Source organism: Polypterus senegalus, chromosome 6, assembly GCF_016835505.1.
Source record: "Polypterus senegalus isolate Bchr_013 chromosome 6, ASM1683550v1, whole genome shotgun sequence".
Taxonomy (NCBI): Eukaryota; Metazoa; Chordata; class Cladistia; order Polypteriformes; family Polypteridae; genus Polypterus; species Polypterus senegalus.
In genome coordinates this window covers 174,417,166-174,438,115 of record NC_053159.1, presented here as the reverse complement: position 1 = coordinate 174,438,115, position 20,950 = coordinate 174,417,166, and the positions used below count along the sequence as shown (strand labels likewise).

The following is a 20,950-nucleotide window of genomic DNA, read 5'->3' as shown; positions in this document are numbered from 1 at the left end:
TTTAGTGTTGTTTGCCTAAGGCTAACATAATTCAAGGTCTTTATAAATACAATGGCTGTTCAGGGAAAACTTAACATTCGTAACAGTTTAAGGTTTCCTTGTATTTTTATATGTGTGAAATGTGATTGAGTATCAGGTGTGCAAGAGCTTGCTAGGGACAGGGGTGCCACCAGGATGACACAGGGAGACATCCACAAGTGAAAAAGAATCAAACTGGCTGTTGCTATCCTGCACAAAACAGTGCTAAAATAAAAGACTGATCAAGATGGAAGGTGGGGAAACTTTTGATATAGTTTCAGGTTGCCAAGTCAGTGAGCCGTCTCACCAGGGAGAAAGGAGTTTGTAGCTTGCGAATATAGGCTCAGTGTTTATTTTTTTCTTGTATTAATTTTGCACTATGTAAGACTCCATGGCCTTATCTTGTGATAACTAGATCACCCACCTATGTTACTGTGGATATACAGTGCATAAAAATGTGTTGCCTTGTTGTCAGGTAACTCCCAAGAAACAAAGAGTTGGGACGGTTCCCCAGACAAAGAGAGAGAAAGAGAGAGAGAGAGAAAGGTGTGTGTTACTACTAGTAACATGCCCAGTCACAAGAAAGGGTACCATCACAAAAAAACTAAATCCTATGATGTCCCAAGAAATCTATAATCATGGTCATGAGGTAAAGAAGGTCTCACATGTGAAATGTGTGAAATCATGCCATTCCTCCACTATGCTATATAGTCTAGGTAGCCCATTAGATACCAGGAACACCTACATATTCTTGTAAAAGGAAAATAATGCAATGGATGACTGGGAAATAGATAAAAGACATCCTGGCACAGGGTTCAAAATGTTAGAATAATGACATAGTTTATCTCTATAAAATGAGGGAGAACAAAAAAAACTACCCTGGAGTGATTCATGTGTGTAAAAGGCACACGAGCCTCAGTAGATTGGCTCACAGAAAGTTTATTCCACAGTTTGGAACCTGTCTCATGAAGAGTCAGCAGAGAAGGTAAAGCAGAATAAGGACTTTCAAATGGGACATAAAGAAAGGCAAGAGACTGGATGTATTCAAGAATTCAGATGTGGGGAGACTTGTAAGTCGAGATACAATCTTGAAATTGGGTTCTGACTGCAAACTGTTATGTAAAAGTAGGAAGTGGACATGTGACTGTCCATCTTAAGAAAAATAAAAAAGGACAGAGGTTAGAATGCTGCAAATAAAAACACATGTTCAAGTAGTCACAAACACGTTTTTCTGCAGGGTTGCAGGTTTTACAGTCTGTGTAAGGATGAGCAGCAAGTAGAGCTACTGCTGCTTTGAATCATTAGGCGTCCAGTTGATGTAGCTAAGCTATAGCATTAAAGAGATTGTGTTGCCTGGGTATCCCTGTGGGCAGTGTGCCAGCCCTGACCCCCAAAGACCTGTTGGAACTAATAATCTCATCTAACATGGCTTGGAGATCCCCCAGAGAGGGATGGAGATTTTGCTGACCAATGGAATAAGGTTTACTCTGCTCATCTTGTTAGCATCACAATAATCAAGAAGATAAACTCATAAGAAAAAGTGACATTGAAACAAATGAATACAAAATGTGACATTATAGTACAAAAATAAAAATCTACAGCATTAACAATGCACAAAAACTTTCTTCACTATTATGGACTTGCAGTATTGTTCTCTAACAGCACACCACTACAACAAAAAGACTATGGTGATGCTTAGTTAAAACAAAAAAGCACATCAAACAGTACAATGCAACTACATCCATTTAATTTACTCCACAGCAATTCGCAAGAATAGATTTGCAGAATAACGGAATTAAATACAACTCCTTTAACTAGGTTATACTACCATCTGGTGGTCGCTACAGGCATTTTAGGTCATTATACTATAAATTATTAAGATGTTGCTAATACAGACAAGAATGCATTCTTGGAATAATTATTTGCGAACAGTTAAATTGCATTCATTTGTAAGAAACAGGCAAGGCCAAACTAACTTCATTAAACTCAAAATGTGTTTCCAATAGGATGAGCTTAACAAGTATTTTAAATAGCTTTCCTAAGTAAAAAAGGCAACTGAACTTAAATTTAATGATGCACATAAAACCCTTAAATCAGGGCTCAGCACACAATTAAAAGTTAACTGTGGCTTGTCCAATGGCTACACAAAAAGAAATATCTTTGTTTTACATATTCTTTAACTGTACTAAATTTAATAACATGAGCAAAAACAAATGTCGACCAAGCAAAAAAATAACTAAATAAATATTCCCTAGGCCCATACAAAGGTAATGCTAAATAATTTAGTGTAACGATAAAAATACTTTCACTTACCAACATCCATTGCTGTCTCCATAAAACTCTTTTGCCTCGAAGCAAACTCAGCAAGCAATTTTTGCTGCCTTTCTCTGGCCTTCTGTCGCCTAGTCAAAAAAAAAAAAAAACACAGGGAAAAAGCATAAATTTACTAAGGCAAAAACTGAAAAGTAAGTAATTTACATGCCAAAGTTTTTTTCTGCAAAAGGGATTGTTAATGAAGGTAATCAAAATTAGAAATACACTTATACAGACAGGCCTCTTAATGGTTTTGTTACCAGGAAAAATCTCTGGCAACTGTATAGAGATATATTAAGTTTTAAAAGTATGAATAATATATCAATATATACTATTCATAATGTTTGGTTTACACAGGCTTTTAGCGAACACTTAATTAAGTATGTCCTAATTATCATGGAGTACTGTAGAAAAACATAACATTGCAAGATCATTTATCTTTGTCCCTATATGAATAAGGTAACATCGAATATGGCCGAATGATGTACCGGTGTCTTATCCAGAATTGGTTTTCAACTTGCACCAAATGCTGCCTAAATAGACACAAGCTTCCTGAAATGCTGAACAGGGAAAGTTTTCTAAAAAATGTATGAATTAAAAAATTAATAATTTATAGTGTCTTTTTATTGCATGAACTTCCATCCATCCATTATCCAACCTGCTATATCCTAACTACAGGGTCACGGGGGTCTGCTGGAGCCAATCCCAGCCAACACAGGGCACAAGGCAGGAAACAAACCCTGGGCAGGGCGCCAGCCCACGGCAGGGCACGCACAAACACACTAAGCACACACTAGGGACAATTTAGGATTGCCAATGCACCTAACCTGCATATCTTTGGACTGTGGGAGGAAACCAGAGCACCTGGAGGAAACCCACACAGACACAGGGAGAACATGCAAACTCCACGCAGGGAGGACCCGGGAAGCGAACCCAGGTCTCCTAACTCCTAAGTTATAAAATAGACGGACATATACTCAAGCTCAAGAAATATTACAACAGTTAAGCTGTAAGTTATATGCAGTGTGCATTTACAGAGTGTAGTGAGATGGTGCTACTATTAAACATAAAACAAATTATCCATCTTTAAAAGAAATAAGAACGTCTTACTTATTATATGATATAATGTGCTATATTGAACCTTAATATGTGTAATACCATATAATCAATCCGGCTAATCTCATCTGGACCTGCATGAGTTACTGTGGGTATATGACTGGAAGAGCCTTTTGATGGGTTGGCAGCCCATCCAGAGATGGTTTCTGTATTGCACCTAAAGTGACCAATATATGCTCTGGCTCCACCAACCTGAAATAACCTGAATGAGCAAAGAAAAAAAAATGGAAATGTAGATAGATATATTTTACTAAACTGTAAACAACGGAAGATACATTTTGCAGCATATACAGTACATAACTGATTTTTCCTACTATTGGGCAAATGTATATATCATGTACATATATCCTGTATTTACACATTTATAGAAATACATGGACACACATTTCTTTTTCCTCAGGATCAAATAACACCAGGAATTAAAAGCAACAATCTCCTTAATTATTTTAATCGGGATTATAACTGCCCTTCTTTCTAATCATTATCATGCAAGCATGGAGTCCTCCAACAGGTAAAATGGAAACACTCAAGACTACAGGTTCGACCGCCACCACCAATTCCCTGCATGACCCTGACCTATTCGTTTTGACCTGGCAGTCATCGGATTGAAGAAATCTATAAAAGCTGCAATGGACATTTGCTTTGTTTTTAATAACCCATTAGCTAAATCATTTATTAGAATATATTTCTATGTATTTTGTCCATAAATGAGAGATGCTTTTACCATTTCATTTGACTTGCAGCACACATGACCATATGAAATTTACACTGTGGGATATTTTTCATTATGTGATGTCTCATCTGAAAGACATGACTTCAGAAAGCAATACTGCAAACAACTCAATATAACACAGACTGCAAACTGCACAGAAGTAAGTTTTATGAAGAGAATAACATCAGCTAAACTTAAGCTACTGAATGTTTAATAAATTATAGAAACAGCCACCTGATACTAATACTTTATTATACATTTAAAGAAACTGCATTTGTTTAATCCGTACAGTAACAGTAACTAAAAATGCAAATCACCTTTGCAAATTTTGCACAGTTTCCTCTACAAAGTGCAGTTCCCTCTTTTTTATCTATACCAACATAAACACTGATGCGCACAAACGATGTCATTGCCAACACTGTCCACAACAGACTATAATAATGGCCTATTAATTGTTTAAAATTCGAAGCACTGAGATGAAAAGCAAAATACACCAAATCAGTAGCAACGGGTCTAAGAAAAGCTTTCCATTTGAATCACACCTTAAATAGAATAGATTGCCTAATTTTTTCCCAGTAATGAGCTGGGTTAGAGCTTGGTGAAATCCTGTAAAAGGAGATAATTTTGATTTAAAATTCAAATTAAAAGTGAATTAGGACAACTATTTATGAAGAATTTAGATCACACTAAATTTGGAAAGTGAAACACTATGTAACAAATACATTATTATTATCTAAAAGAAAATGTCAGGAAGCACATTTTAACCTTTTTGTTAATAATATGTGGATTAAATTGCCTTATTCTCCAACCATGCAAAACAAGTCAGAAATTGGTGTCCAAGTATTTCTAATCACTTCACACTTGCACATTTCGGATATCTCATCATCTAAAAAAATCTAAATATATAAATCTCTCTTCAACTCTTCTAGTATATCGATGATAAAACTTTTCCTACTGCTGTGCAATATCTACAACTCATCGATCAGTACTAAAGCAGGAGACGCAAAAGGCTAACAAGCATTGGCAACTGTATCCTTCTTTGTTTGCTTGTTTTTAATTTTTTAACTTTTATTTCCTTGCCTTTTTCTGTACCCCTACTTTGCCTTCGAATAAAGCAAGCTTGACTGTAAATAGAGACCCCTAATAAGAAGACATAAACAAAGTCTGACAGATCCACTGCAGCTCTGTAATTTTCACTGACAGCTTAAGGGGCTGAGACACTGAGCCTGAAAAATATCACGAGTGATTCTTATTCTGCTCTACTGCTGGATAGCAGTTACTATAGCAACAGCTCATCTAGGAGGAGATGCTACCTTTGTCTTTGTCTGCAGGTCGAGTCAACCAAAAATAGGTCATCATTGAGTGCTTATAGCCTTTTCGATCTTCATTACGACAGAGCATGAGTTGAAAACAAAATAAGAATTGAGACTATCTCGTGTGAACAGATTCTCTTATCAGATTAGATTCATCTTCATTTCACTCTGTCAAAGGCAGCTATGAGATTGTTAAATGTGTTTACAGACTATAAGGAATAATTTCTCAAACAGCTTTAAATACATTTATAATCTGTCAATATTTTTCAATAACAAAGGTCTGCTTTTATTTTTATTTCTTTTGGGAAGCAAGGTGCAGGAAGTGCACTTTTTTGTTTACTTTCAAATCGGTTTCAAATTAAAAATGTAAACTGGAATCACACTTGGAAACTAAGACATTCAATGCACATAAAACACAAGATGTTTAATAAACAATAAGTGCATGCAGAAATCCATCCCATCTCATCCCAATTATTAAAATTTCCTCTAATAATAAAAAGCAAGCAGTCTAATTTTCTAGCCGTGTATTAAAACACACATATATAATAAGCCTATAGCTTGTGTAGATAAATAGCTAGCAGCTTGAAGTTTTATTTTTAAACAAAAACGACAATCAAACTGCATGCTTCATACATAAAATGCAATATAAGAATGCAAGTAATTTAGTGTTTGCTGATCATTCTGATTTTGGAAAATTAGACCATGCTACCAGTATAATACATTTTTGAAAATTTGAAAAAGACTCAATTTTACTTACTTACTTATTTACTGTATAATACTTCAAATTTTAATAAGAACAAGCGAATAAAATGCCTCATTTCTTAACCTGATGGCCTTGGGGTTATATATGTTTTTAGTATACTTCTCTTTACAATGCACAGATAATCATGAAACATTAACAAACATTATACAATGTTAAAAATATTTTTACATTTGAGAATGAAGCCACTAGCACATGAAATATTAGAGATTAGTTTCTCTTAACTGTCACTCCTCTCACTTTATAGTATCTGTGCAAAAACAGCTGAAAACACAATGGTTTACTCCATACATTTTGAACCACAATCACAAATTTGAGCTTAATGACTGCTGGAGAGAATTTATTGCTGAAGTAGTAAGTTTTTATTTTTTGGAAACAGAGACTGTAGTAATGTATTCTCTTCTAACATGATAATCTATATAAAGATTTAGGATGGTATTTTTTAAATTGACTTTAACTAGAGATGACTACTAAGGTATATTTTTATGCTTCATCAAATTAAAAAAAATAAACTGATCCTGAATTCAGTTAATCATAATTATCATCACTGGTTTAATGACCCAACAGATTTGAAAATAGAATTTAGAATTACTATTATTCAAATATATGTTCACATACACAAACACTATATAGAATACACACATACACTATTAAAATTGGCTTTAAGTGATTTCTTTAAAACAATCTTCAAACACTACTAAAGTCTAAATGTGAGATTGAACAGTACATTTAAATAAACAATTAAACTGCAATTCTTAGCCAGCACATAATACCTTTGTTTCAGTTTTTCTTTCAGCAGCTGTGAAAAGGTAGCAAAACTATGAGTACTGTACACACCAATCAAGTGGCAATTTTCCAGCACACACACACTGAATAAGCACATGTCTGTGATGCCTAAACCTTTTCCACTTCTTCACTGTTGTGATATGCAAGCCAAATTCAACTACTGACATAAAGCTCACATATCAACACGGATGGTGAAGCTGAAGGTGAAAAGACAACAGGGCCAGTTTAAAGATAATGATTAAAATAAGTATTATTTCAGGTGATAAGGAAGAAAGTACTCCCAACGGACTGACTGGCATGTCTTTTCTGACCTTGATGAACAAAAAAGGTTATTGAACCTTATCAAGATTATTATAATTACCTGGAAAAAAACACCATTACACACACAAATTATGTCCTTCTTACATTGTGCTTGATGTTGCAAACATTTACCAACATGTGCTAAATCAGACATCAGAGGCCAAGAAGACCTGACATTTAAAAATTTTCCTTTTTAAACCACATTAAAAATCAAAAGTGTTTTCTTTCTTTTCATTACATACCTTTCCTCTTTATCCATGACTTTTTTGTCTGCTGGGCTAGTTTTCTTTGGTGGAACAGGGGGTGAAATTTTTCGACAAATCTCTTGTATGCTGCGCTTATTCTGTCGGCTTCGAAAAGCTGCCTTTGTCAAGATGCGCTCAATTGCTGTAATACCATCACCATGAGCATATTTTGCTAAGTCAAGGCGGCCAAAAGCCTCTAGGCTTTCTAACCATGGAGGGTAAAAAGAATTTTGTTTTGCAGACAGTTTATGATGCAGCTTAATAAGCAAGGACAGAATGCTTTCTCGGACTTCTAGAATCACTGTGGTTAGCTGAGGCGTTGAGCTGAGGGGGTTCCACTTTGTAGATGAGGACTTGGGTCGAACAGCCTGATTGGCTTCTCCACTGCTTCGATTAATTATCTCCTGGAACTTTCTTCTTCTTTCAGCAACCAAGCTAAAAATCTGAGCGGTCCCAGAGTTCTGCAAGGAGAAAGGGAATTTTTCATCATTTACATAGTTATTACATTACATTCAGGTTATGCTTTCATTTAAAACACAATTTGCATATTTTAAAATGGGCTCCAGTTCAGTATATTAATAACAAGACGTTGTTAAACAGCATGTATCTCCTGTAAAGATGTTACTACCAAATAAATGATGGCTAAACTGTCAAGGCCGAAATGCAGATTTAACATTAAGGAACAAAATGGAGGCATAACTATAAATATATACTGATATACTGTGTGTGTGTGTATTATATATCCTCTGCAATTTTTATTGAAAAACTTGTTGCATCTTTCCCAAGAAGACTCATGGCTGTATTAGCTCAGAAGGGTGCTTCTACTAAATAATGAGCAAAGGGTCTGAATACTTAGGACCATGTGATATTTCAGTTTTTCTTTTTTAATAAATCTGCAACAATTTCAAAAATTCTTTTTTGTCTGTCAATATGGGGTGCTGTGTGTACATTAATGAGGAAAAAAATTAATTTAAATGATTTTAGCAAATGGCTGCAATATAACAAAGAGTGAAAAATTGAAGGGGGTCTGAATACTTTCCGTACCCGCTGTATATACATACACACACACACATACACACACATATATATACATATATAAATATATAAAGATAGACAGAAGTGAAGGTCTGTGACACGGTTTGCATATTTGTAGCCAGAGATCCACAAAGGGAGAAAATCAGTCAGTTTATTCCTAAGCTTTCAACAGGAAAATGATCAGACATACAGGACTCAAATGCAATATTTATCTTGTGAAGGGTGGGGATGGAGGGGAATGTTGTAAGAAGGTTGTTGGTGGATTAGTAAGATGGTGTTTGTAAGGTGATGGTCATAAACTCTTTTTTATTATTTAGAAGTTCGTCTTTTTAAGCCAGCAAAAAATACCGTTTTATATTTTATGATAAAAAAATTTAAATTTCTGGTAAAATTGCAACTGGTAAAGCGAAGCTGAATTGTAACTTAAATTAAGATTTTAAATATATCTTATTTCAGATTCAAATGTAAGTCCTTCTGGTACGAGACAGAAAAGAATTGTTCTTATAGGTCAGTAAACTGTTGTTCTTATCAGAATTTCCTGAAACGTTGTACCATAATAAAGTAATCATCATGGTTAAAATGCTGTGCCCTAAGATACAAATAAAATACTGTTATTATCATTATTGTCTCATACTTAAAATTTTAACAGAAGCACCAAGTCAACCTTCTAAGGGCTATACTATACAAGAAAAAGATTGAGTTGGACACAGCAGCACAGTATTTGGTTCTGTTTATGTTAGGTAGAATGCCCAGAGGGGACTGGGCGGTCTAATGGTCTGGAATCCCTACAGATTTTATTTTTTCTCCAGCTGTCTGGAGTTTTTTTGTTTTTTCTGTGCCCCCTGGCCATTGAACCTTACTCTTATTCGATGTTAATTAATGTTGATTTATTTTGTTTTCTTATTGTGTCTTTTATTTTTCTATTCTTTATTATGTAAAGCACTTTGAGCTACTGTTTGTATGAAAATGTGCTATATAAATAAATGTTGTTGTTGTTTCCTCAATAACCCAGTATCTTGGGTTAAAATCCATTGACTATGCGGAATTTACACATTCTCCCTGTGTTTTCCTGGACTTTTGCCTCTAAACCCAAAGGCATGGATGATGGGAGATTGTCATTCTTAAAATGACTCAGTAAGAGTGCATAATTGAGCCTTGCTACAGATGCCAATTAGGTAACCTCAGACCCTTAACCTTGCAATCTCAACTAGATTAATAAGGATTAAGAAAAAAATGTGATTAAATTGAATTAAAATGCTGCTTTAAACATTAACAAAACAACATATAATCCTGTTTTGCTCAAGAAATCAACTCCTGATGATAAAATATGTACTTCCACCATTATTATCCCACACTATGTACATAATACTCAAAGAAAACAGACTACATTCCAGAAAAATCCAAATAAAAAGTAAGAATTGGACAAAAAACACCATGAAAGGCACAGTTTTGAAAAGTAAGACTAGATCACTCAGTCCATCAAGTTGTTTTTGTTAGCCAATAGGCATGTTGTCGCAATATCTCATCTAAATACCTTAGAAGTTCTCCAAGTTACCATTCCTCAGCAATTAGTTCCAGGTACACACTCATTACATGGTCGAGGCTCCTTTTGCATGAATTACTGCATAGATGTAGCGTGGCATGGAGGTGATCAGCCTGTGGCACTGCTGAGGTGTTATGGAAGCCCAGGATGCTTTGATAACAGCCTTCAGCTCGTCTGGATTGTTGGGTCATCTTCCTCTTGATAGATTCTCTATGGGGTTTAGGTCAGGCGAGTTTGCTAGACAATCAAGCACAGTGATACAATGGTCACTAAACCAGGTACTGGTACTTTTGGCAGTGTGGGCAGGTGCCAAATCCTGCCGGAAAATGAAATCAGCATCTCCATTAAGCTTGTCAGCAGAGGGAAGTATGAAGTGCTCTAAAATTTCCTGGTAGAAAGCTGCACTGACTTTGGACTTGATAAAATACAGTGGACCAACACCAGTAGATGACATGGCTGCCCAAATCATCAGTGTCTGTGAAATCTTCACACTGGACCTCAAGCAACATGGATTCTGTGCCTCTTCCACTCTTCCTCCAGAGAAACCTTCGTTTCCAAATGAAATGTAAAATTGACTTTCATCTGAAAACAGGACTTTGGAACACTGAGTAACAGTCCAGTCCGTTTTCTCTTTAGCCCAGGTAAGACCCTTCTGACATTGTCTCTGGTTCAGGAGTGGCTTGACACTTGACACAGCTGTAGCCCATGTCCCAGATACGTCTGTGTGTGGTGGCTCTTGAAGCACTTACTCCAGCCGCAGACCACTCTTTGTGAATCTCCCCCAAATTCTTGAATGGGCTGTACTTCACAATCCTCTCAAGACTGCGGTTATCCCTGTTGCTTGTGCACCTTTTTCTGCCACAGTTTTCCCTTACACTCAATTTTCCATTAATATGCTTGGATACAGTAGCACTCTGTGAAAAGCCAGCTTCTTTAGTAATGACCCTCTGTGGCTAAGTCTCCTTGTGGAGGCCGTCAGCGACTGTCTTCTGGATAACTGTCAAGTCAATACTCTTCCCCATGATTGCGTGGCCTACTGAACCAGACTGAGAGACCATATAAAGGCTCAGAACACCTTTGCAGGTGTTTTGGGTTAATTAGCAAAGTGGAGTGTTACACAATGTATCACATTGTGTCACATAATTAAACTTTTTCACAATATTCTAATTTTATGAAATATTGAATTTTGGGTTTTCATTAGCTATAACCCATAGTCAGCAAAATGAAAAGAAATAAACACTTGAAATATATCACTAATGTAATGAATCTATATGAGTTCCACTTTTTGAATTGAATTACTGAAATAAATGAACTTTTCAAAGATATTCTAAATGATAGATAGAGAGAAACAAATCTGCATTACGCGCAGCTAAAGAAAATCTCAAATCTCTCTGCCGTTTTATTTGAAATGGTGCACACCACCACATAACATGCTAATTATGCACAACTATGGTAGTGATAGGAGGCTAAAAAAGTTTTTAGGAAAAAACACAAAGCAGCAAGTGTCTCTGGTTAATAAAATTGACATACTAGTAAAATTTCACTTTCAAATTACACGAATACCAGAAAAGCATGCTACTATAAAAAAATGATAAGGTTAGATAATATATCACTATCAGTCTGATATAGAACACCACTGAGAAAATTCAAGCAATTAATAAAGTAAGAGTAGCATTAATTAAAAGTGAGGAAAACAGAAACAAATAATGATGATCACATTATAAATACCAAAGACATGTTTATTATGCAGCACACAAAACAGCATAACATTGAAAAATAAATATCAACCATAAGAAAGCTAATTTCAGTATGATATTAATCATCTTGACAAGAGGCTAAAGGTCTCAAGCATTTGTCTCCAAAAGTAATAAATAATACTTAACTAGTTACCTATATTTAGGAAAGATAAATATTGCACCTGAATATTTTCAGATTGCCAAGAGATAGGAAAAATTGCATTCTTATAGACTTGCCTCACAATGATAAAGTAATTTCATAAATAAAATTCCACTATTCAATCTGTAATAAGAATCTGTGTCTCCTTCCCTCTGTGCTGTTTCAAAATGCATTAAATTCTGCCATTTAAGGATTATGTGAATTTCTGCAATCATGCAAAAAAATGCTATTATTCTGAAGCACTTTTTCAAGTAACAATACTCAGCACTTCAAACATATCTAAATACCTCTCTCCGAAGGCTTGCACTGCATCTGGAGGTCTGTCAGGCAGAGAATGAGTAACATTTAGAAAATTGATTTAAAGTTTATTGATTAGTTTCTTTATATTCCAATAATCAAGGATTCCATTAAAAAATAAAGTCTTTAATTAATATGAACATAAAACACAAGCTAAATGTCTACCAAAGTTCAAACCCCATTCTACTGTTCAGATAAAATTTTAAAGAAAACAGGCTTCAGTTATAAGATCAGTATGACTGAGAAATTGTATCTTTCATTTGGGGTTCATATGAACTATTCTGTTTTTATCCTACTCTTTTATACTACCCCTTCAACCTAATGTAAAAAAAAAAAAAAACATATTTCTTGCCTGAAAACAGGAGGCCTGAAAACACACCCACATACAGTAATACCTCGCCAAGAACATGTCTCTAATTTCTGGGGGGGAAGGCTCCTGATAAATATGTATTGTAAAAAAAAAAAATTATACTGTATACAATATATACTCTCAAACCCACTTTTATTCATTTCAAGGTCATGGTTGGGTCAAAGCATATCCTGAAGGCATCAGGCAGAAGTGAGGAACCAGATATGAAGAGGACACCTATTACAGAGACCACTTAAGTTATGCCAATCTGTTTAACACAATTGCTTGGGGATGTTGGAGGAAAACACAAGCATGCAGAGAGAAGCCCAAACAAGGTAAGGGATTTAAACTTAGGATGCTAGTATCATGAGACAGTAGCACTAGCCACTAGGCCACTGTTCTGCATCTATAATGTAGAGGTATTTCACTTACTTAATAAAGAATTACAGCAACAATCTCTTTAAGCATTCTCACACATTGAGATTTCAAAATGTAGCAGATTTATCACACAATTATCAAGAGAACAAATAAAAACCTGCACATGCACAAATGTTACATCATCTGACATTCATAAGCGTCAGGTTCAACAGGACTGCTTTAAATTTGTAGTACATATTCTTCATTGATTCTGAGATGGTAGGTTATCAAATATCCTATTATGTAACGGTCCCAGAAGGACAATACTGAGATATGTACATAGTAAAAGAATAGGATTAAACTCTGTTCTTAGGAACAAACATTTCAATCTCATTAAACATTTAGAGATACACTACCTTCTGTGCACCTGTATTATATGAATGAGAACCACCACCATGATCAGAGTCATTAATACTGTGATCGTCATCACTTTACCATTTCTTTCATGGCAGCAACATGCTGAAGTGGGAAGAACAACTAGTAGTAGTAACAGGGGAGAATTCAATTTATTAATTTTTAATAGACAGATGGATAGATAAATAGTACTATAAAGCTGTGTATAAAGTGAGGTTCTATTAACTGACCTGTGCAAAAGTAGATGCATCCGTGCTAGTACTTGCAGGGGTTTCTTTCTTTACCTCGGGGGCAGTTTCTGGTACCCTCACTCTAACATAGTTAATAACATGATGCAAGTTAGAGATCAAGTTTGTTCCAGGAAACCAGCTGTCATGGCAATTTTCATCAATGTTTGGCTCCTAAACAAGTCGGAAGTAAAGAAAGAGTTAGCCTCAAATGCAGTTTAATATCAAAATATTTTATATATTTCCTGTTGTTTACTGAAAAAAAAAATGAAAAGTTACTTGAACAATTGACACAATTTAAAACAGGGAGAAACAGAAACATTTCCGCAGTAATCTCAATCACCATCCCCGTCACACCTATATGCTTAATCCAGGATATTACTAGTGGATTACAATATTGACTGTAGTGTTACAGTTAAATGTCCCATGAGGTGTCACATTACACAATAGTTTCACATCCACTTAATCCAATTCTATGTTGTAAAAGATCCCAGGTAATGCGCTTGTTTTAAATATGATCAGTGCTGCTCAAAACTTTTACAAATGCATGCAATAGATAAGAATTGCTTTCGATAACTTAATCACAAAACAGGTGATTTTAACTTCAACAATTTTTTTAAAGAAAGAAAATTTCTCATTTTATTTAACAACAGTTCATTCTCATTTCTTCTTTAAAAGGTACATTTCTAAACAAGACATTCTTATAGTGTTTGTAGCTAGGTAAAAGCTCAGTTAAACTAATTCACATTAAACTCCAGCTTATAGAGAATCACTTGGGAGTGAAATGTTGCACTGCACAAAATTGTTTGTGGGCTGCACCCGTTTCATCTCCAAAGCTGGTTGTCATTAAACAACTTCACCTCCACTCAGGGGCTAAGAAAACAAATACCTAAGCAATTATTTGTAACATTTTGATAAAAATTAAAATAAACAAGCTTGGGGGCTGTTTTAATAAAACTTTATTCTGATAATATTCACGGTGTAAAGCTGAATAATTATCAATACACTACACACAATCCAAAATGGCATTTACTAATGCACACATGTATTTAAAACATGTAATAACTTACTGCAGTCTCATTATTCATTATTTTTACCTTACTTTTATCTAGACAATCAACAATGAAAACAACATCGGACAACACTCAGAAAGAATAACTCACTTTAGGTCCCACTCTAACAAGCTAAACACATACCATATCTTTAACTCGTATAGCATCCCCTTGCATCGTCATTTTGTTACATTTAGACTTCAGAGATACAGTAATAAGGCAATTTGGACCACACATTAAAATGTATTTCATAAAACACTGTACCTCTTCTTCAAGTTCATCTTGTGGAGCATTATCAAGACCCAGTTCAATGAGATACAACACCATACAAAGTATATGTTCTGACATATTTACATGATCCATTGAAATCTAAAAAGGAAAAATTATATTGTTAATTTTAAGCATCATCATAAACAAAATAAAAAAAGCAAAATAAACAAGCAAAACAGTCTTTTTAGGAACACTGTCTAAAGAGTTCTAGCAAACTAGTTAATCATAAATATTCAGCAAACAAACCAATTTTTGAGGAATTTATTTTGTACAAAAACCTAACAATAAAATCAAATACACCAAGGAAGAATATACACATACTCCTGTAATCCTTTAGCAGTTTTGAAAGTAGGGTTACCTTGTATAGTAGGGTAAACAGCACAATATGCAGCGTTTTGCAGTGGAGAAGCCTTGTAAGTCCCCTGTAACATGTGTGTAGAGGTGTTCTTTCCTTATATGGTGGCCAAGGGCTACCAGAAAATTTCCCAGACTGTTTTAAACTATAAGAAATAAGAAAATGTGGTTAAATTATTACTTGTTTAAAGACGGTCACTTGACTCCCAATAGAGCAACCATATGAGATAAAAAATTAAAATGTTAAAAGTAAATGGATATTATAAAATAATTCCTACTAAATATTAGGGTTGAGAATTGCCTCAGGCCATACAGTATATTACTATGACATTACAGTCAGTACAATAATATAGCATTTTTTATATTTTGTACTACAATAGGCAATATATTGCAGTTTATTGCTCCCTTTTTGATTTGATGTTAGAGGTGGAAATCGCATCTCTGTGGACAAAGTGTCTGTATGAAACCTATTACGAAAGAACCCTTGAGTCAAGTCCCATTTAAAACTTTTTATTAGCGGCAATGGATTTCAAGCATCATAACTGTAACCAAAGCAAGAGTGGAAATATTCACTTATGACATATTATACAATTCCTAGGGTTGCAACCTTGGTGTGGTGGTGGGACTCAATGATCCTTAGAACCATGTTGTCTGGAAATATGTGCTCCTGATATGGTTATATTTGACAAATTGGTCTAATGGATGTACTGGCCAGACAAAGAACATGCCAGAATTACCCTCATGAATGCAGAGAAAATTGCCAACAACAGGAATGGTGGAATTCGTTCTGTTTGAAGGCAAGCAAATACACCACAGCTATAGGATAAATGTGACTACTGCAGGTATGTTTGTCAGGTTATTTCTACCAGACTTTCTTCTGTGCAAACTTCTACTGGCCAGACTATTCAAACTAGGTAAAAACACAGTCAGTGTAAAATTTGCATCTGTTATCTTTATTTTTGATTACATATTTGTATAGAGAAGCAAAACAACAACATATCAGACATGAAAGCACTATTGTCAGCAAATAGGTATAGAATTATCCTAGCCAAACAGGCTTTTTTCCTTGCAGACGAAATAAAACAAAAGCCTTCGTTTTTCTAATTGGAAAGAAGGCAATTTAATGAATGATAACAGAAGCTATATAAAATACAGTTAGACTGTTTCTGGTACTGATGTCAACAAGAAGACTGGAATCTGAACAATCTCATTATACCATTGGCTTTATTAACTTCTATATCTACCATTAATAACAACTAAATGACACTATTATACAGGGTGGTCCAGATCTAATTATGCAGATCCAGATCGTCTGGATGACTTTGATTTAAGTGGGGAAGATTCCAGTTCGGCGCAAAGACCATTCTTCATGCCGTCAGTTCGCACACTTCTCGATGGTCTGGGATTTTTCGGGGGATTTTCTATGTAATAAACTTAATAAGTTATAGCATAATGAAAATTGCATAATTAGATCCGGACCACCCTATGGATTATATAGAAAAAAAGCAACAAAATCATTTGCACAAAGGTATCAAAAAAGTGCAATTAAAAAATCAGATTAGGAAAAATAAATTTAAATTTGAAAATTCAAATTGCAATATTCATTCAAAAATACAAAAAAAAAAAATCACTTGAAAGTAACTGTATTAGTCTGGAATATACTGGAGTTCTTAATTTTCATACAACAATACACATCAAGCTCCTCATTTTCTCAGAAAACACTTTGAAAACTAAAATGAACCAAAACATTTAAATTTACAAAATTTTCTCTCTCTCTTATCAACAATGAGGCATCGTAATTATGCAGACACACTAACATTAATGATGGCACCTCACTCCTCAAATAAAAATGAGCATGCTATTTTCTTTCAAATATAAGAGAAAAGCACCATCTATTGGATGATTTTAGAAGCACTGCATTTTTTATCCAAGTACCAAAGTGCATGCAAAAAGTGAAAACAAAAATCCCAATGCTTCTCTTTAGTGTATTGGTGCAACACTATGTTGAAAAATATTGAGAAAAGCCAAGCAAAATGACACTTTTAATTGGCTAACTAAAAAGATTACAATATGCAAGCTTTCAAGGCAACTCAGGTCCCTTCTTCAGGCAAGATAATACAGAAACTGGAGCTCCCTGTGTTTATATACACACTAGGTCAAGAAACAACATTGGTAAATCTTTAAATGAGAAATCTTAAATGTAAAAAATTAATAGACTCATTCAGGCTAGGGTTAATTTAACAACAGAGAGAAGAACAATATATGGTCAAGATTGAAAAATATTGTAATACAGTCATGTACTGATGATTTATTCAGCAATATATTAATGCATTATTGCCTGATAATGTTTGTAAAAATTTTCAGCCTTAAAGAATCAGTGAAGAGTGTTATACAAAATAAATATAAAGGGAAAACTATTTTTTCAGTGCTAAATCAGTTTCATAGTAATCTTAATGAATTTATTCAATCATTTTCCAAACCCTCTTTTTCCATCCATCATATTAGTTAACTAAATTTTAAATCTTCTATAGTAAACTTGAAATAGGTAGAAATGAACAAAATTCTTTTGTAACAGAACAAAAATGTAAGTACAAATTCATGCATCGTGATCCAGAACATTTCACATTTAGCAGAATAATGAGCCCTGTTGACCATCTTTAGGTTATGTACAATTATTGTTGCAGGGTTTTGCAAAGATCACACCATCTCAGCCTAGTGTATGTGCCACCATTTGAAACAACTAAACAATATAGGGACTAATAAAGCTTTTCTAAAAATCAGAATTCTTCTACAAAAATCCAGAAAACAGGATATGAAATAAACACAGCTCAGTGAGCTTTCACCAGAAATAGCAAATAATACAGTAAATATTATATACATGACATATCACTCTATATGCCGCTTTATCAGTACAATAAATCCCTATTAAATATTACAGATCAGATTATCATCCAAATTATATTCCCTCTCACTATTAGCACTGTACTGTTCCAGTGGGCTTCCCTTTAGCAGTTGCTATTTAGAAATAAAATAAAACAAGTTAATTTAATATACTGTATCCTTATGTTATCTCTGCTGTGGCCATGAGGGTCAAGGCAGATTTACTTCATTCATTTGGGCTACAATATTAAAAGAACAGATATCCCATTAAGTGTTCACCGCAGCTCCTATTTATGATATCGGTCGCCTGTAGACTGCAACACTGAATAACCTTCTTTTAATAACATTAACATAATGCCCATATGGAGTTACACTGCTCAAAATACCTGAAACCAAAATAAAAGGGTCAAAAATAATTAACGGTGGCCAATTGATTCACATTCTAAACCTGCTTATTCCAAGACAGGGTTGTGCATGGTCCACAAGTTCTCCTGGTAACATGGCAGGAACCAACATTAAATGAAGCTATTACACACCAATTTCTTTCACAATAACTCCATTAGGACTAAACAGAGTATCAATTTAAGATTTAAATCATTGGAGTGTGGGAGGGAATTGAAGAGTCACAAAAACCCATAGAGACATTAGAAAATGCTGCAGTCTCCATGCAGAGAACCGACTCCAGTTATGAAGAAGCTGTGCTAACCTCTAGATCACTCTTTTGCCGATGCCTTAATTAATGTATCATTAAGTTAAATATTTTTACAATCTACAAATGAATAACCTCTTGAACTCTGCTGATTTAGATTGCTTTAAGATGATTGTTTTATTTTTTTTATTGTTTGTACATTATGTTCTAAAGTATGCAAGTTCAAGAATAGGGTCAATTAGAGTTAGGTGACACACAACATGATGCCTGCAGTAATTTTAGTACTTTAACAATCTATTTTAGCCGGGGATAGTATGATCTCAAATAACAATTCTACTACACATTCAGATACTTCTTTTGTGGGGTGCTTACAGTTTCTTGCAACCTTCAGTTAGGTTTTAAATGACTATCCAATATGGTTACATGAAAAAACACAGAATATTAAATAAACAGTATGATACATCCAACACTAAACATGATTATCTCAAGAGAAATATATTAAATTATATTTTAAATATTTTTATCAAAGTGGGGAAGGGCATCTGAAGTACAACATCCACTTTGTAAACAATTCACCAAACAAAAAGAAAATATTTTAAAAGGATAAAAAAAAAAAACAGCAAGGTCATAAAAAATGTAACCTTTTAAAAACTGACCTTAATTTCTACTTGTCATTAATACAGTACATAGTTAGAATATCACCAGCTGTGAGCAAGCACAGATTTATTTAGCACAACTTTAACATTTATAGCCCAAGGGAGCAGACAGCTCCATTTGCAATTAAATTGTTCCTGGATAAAGGTAATATAATATTTAGTCTGAATGGCAGGCCATATATCATACTGTAACACTGTGATAATTTGCTTTAAGTGAGCCGTCAGTAAAAGAAAAATGTTGGTATAGTTCTTGACAAGAACCCCTTAAGCCTACATTTTTCTTATAAACTATCTAAGATTATGCTTCCATAAGGGACTTCATATGATATTTTTTATATTTCAAAGCACATTTTCAGTTAATGAAGAAGAAAGTTTTTCCAACATTCAATTTTTTCTCAATTTTCAGCATTTTAACTAGTGACAGAATATGTTAACCTATCACTTTAGGTCTTTAACCAAAATAAATCATATATTCCCTGGAGTTCATGTTCTCCTACTTGAAGGAGAAGTTTGCTATTTTTCAAGTCAACATTATTTCTTTACAAAAATGGTATATATGCATTTGCCAATTAAATTTTGTTCTAAAATTAAGCATTTTATTTAAATTTTAAAAAATACCTGGTGCTTTATAATGGAGACAGTGAGGCATGTAACACCAGCATAAAATAAGAGTTTAAAATCTTACTGAATGTATATATTTTTCAAGTGAAGGAAATTATCAATCATTGATCCGCATCTTGAGATTACACACACACACTGTAAAATATCTTATACATGTCATTTACAAACAAAAAATACACCAAATAGTATGAGATTTGGCCATTTTAAACAAAGATCAGCTGTGCGGGTTCCCTCAGTGCTTTGTCTTCCTCCACAATAACCTTTCAATGGCATGGTTTCCTCTCAAAAGACTAATGGTAAACCTATCCTTTCACATGCTTTGTGTTAATTTACCTTCATGTTCAAAAAATTGTGTTGATTTACCTTCGTATTTAAGAACTTCCTTCCACAAAGTCACTTCACTTCTTTCACACAAGCAAATAGAAAACACAACCTTACCTCAAGAAAAATTGTATCAGGAATATGCGATAAAATGATTAATTCCATTTTCCTTTTGTTACCACTAACATGCAACAGAAACAAGTTTTCTTACATCAAAACTTTTGCTGCTTGGATGTATTTATTATGTTTTAAGGCTTTTAAATTTACAGAGGTGCTCCGTGCCCCACTGCCTCCATTATATGGCACCAGTGCAGGGAAAAGATTTTTAAAAAAATTATAGAAAAAACTAACTCTAGAACACAATTTTACATGCAAATGCATGTGTACCACATTTGTGAAGAAATAACTTTGACATGAAAAATGCCAAACTTCTCCTTTAAAGCTACGCAAAGCACAAAACTAGGCA

At 34.3% G+C, this 20,950-nt stretch overlaps 1 protein-coding gene across 6 annotated transcripts in view; it reads right to left on the bottom strand.

Annotated features, from left to right (window-relative positions):
* The window catches only part of ubr3 (ubiquitin protein ligase E3 component n-recognin 3), a 268,225-nt gene that overhangs the window by 167,339 nt on the left and 79,936 nt on the right, over positions 1-20,950 (bottom strand). For 3 of the 6 annotated variants that reach the window (XM_039757590.1, XM_039757589.1, XM_039757591.1), the window contains exons 20-25: positions 15,362-15,503; positions 14,998-15,102; positions 13,685-13,855; positions 12,325-12,357; positions 7,561-8,024; positions 2,332-2,420 (exon numbers count right to left, since the gene is read on the bottom strand). In XM_039757590.1, the coding sequence (XP_039613524.1) occupies positions 2,332-2,420; positions 7,561-8,024; positions 12,325-12,357; positions 13,685-13,855; positions 14,998-15,102; positions 15,362-15,503 (1,004 nt within the window). The remainder of the gene's footprint in view (positions 1-2,331; positions 2,421-7,560; positions 8,025-12,324; positions 12,358-13,684; positions 13,856-14,997; positions 15,103-15,361; positions 15,504-20,950) is intronic. The other 3 variants (XM_039757592.1, XM_039757593.1, XM_039757594.1) reach the window with 1 other exon arrangement.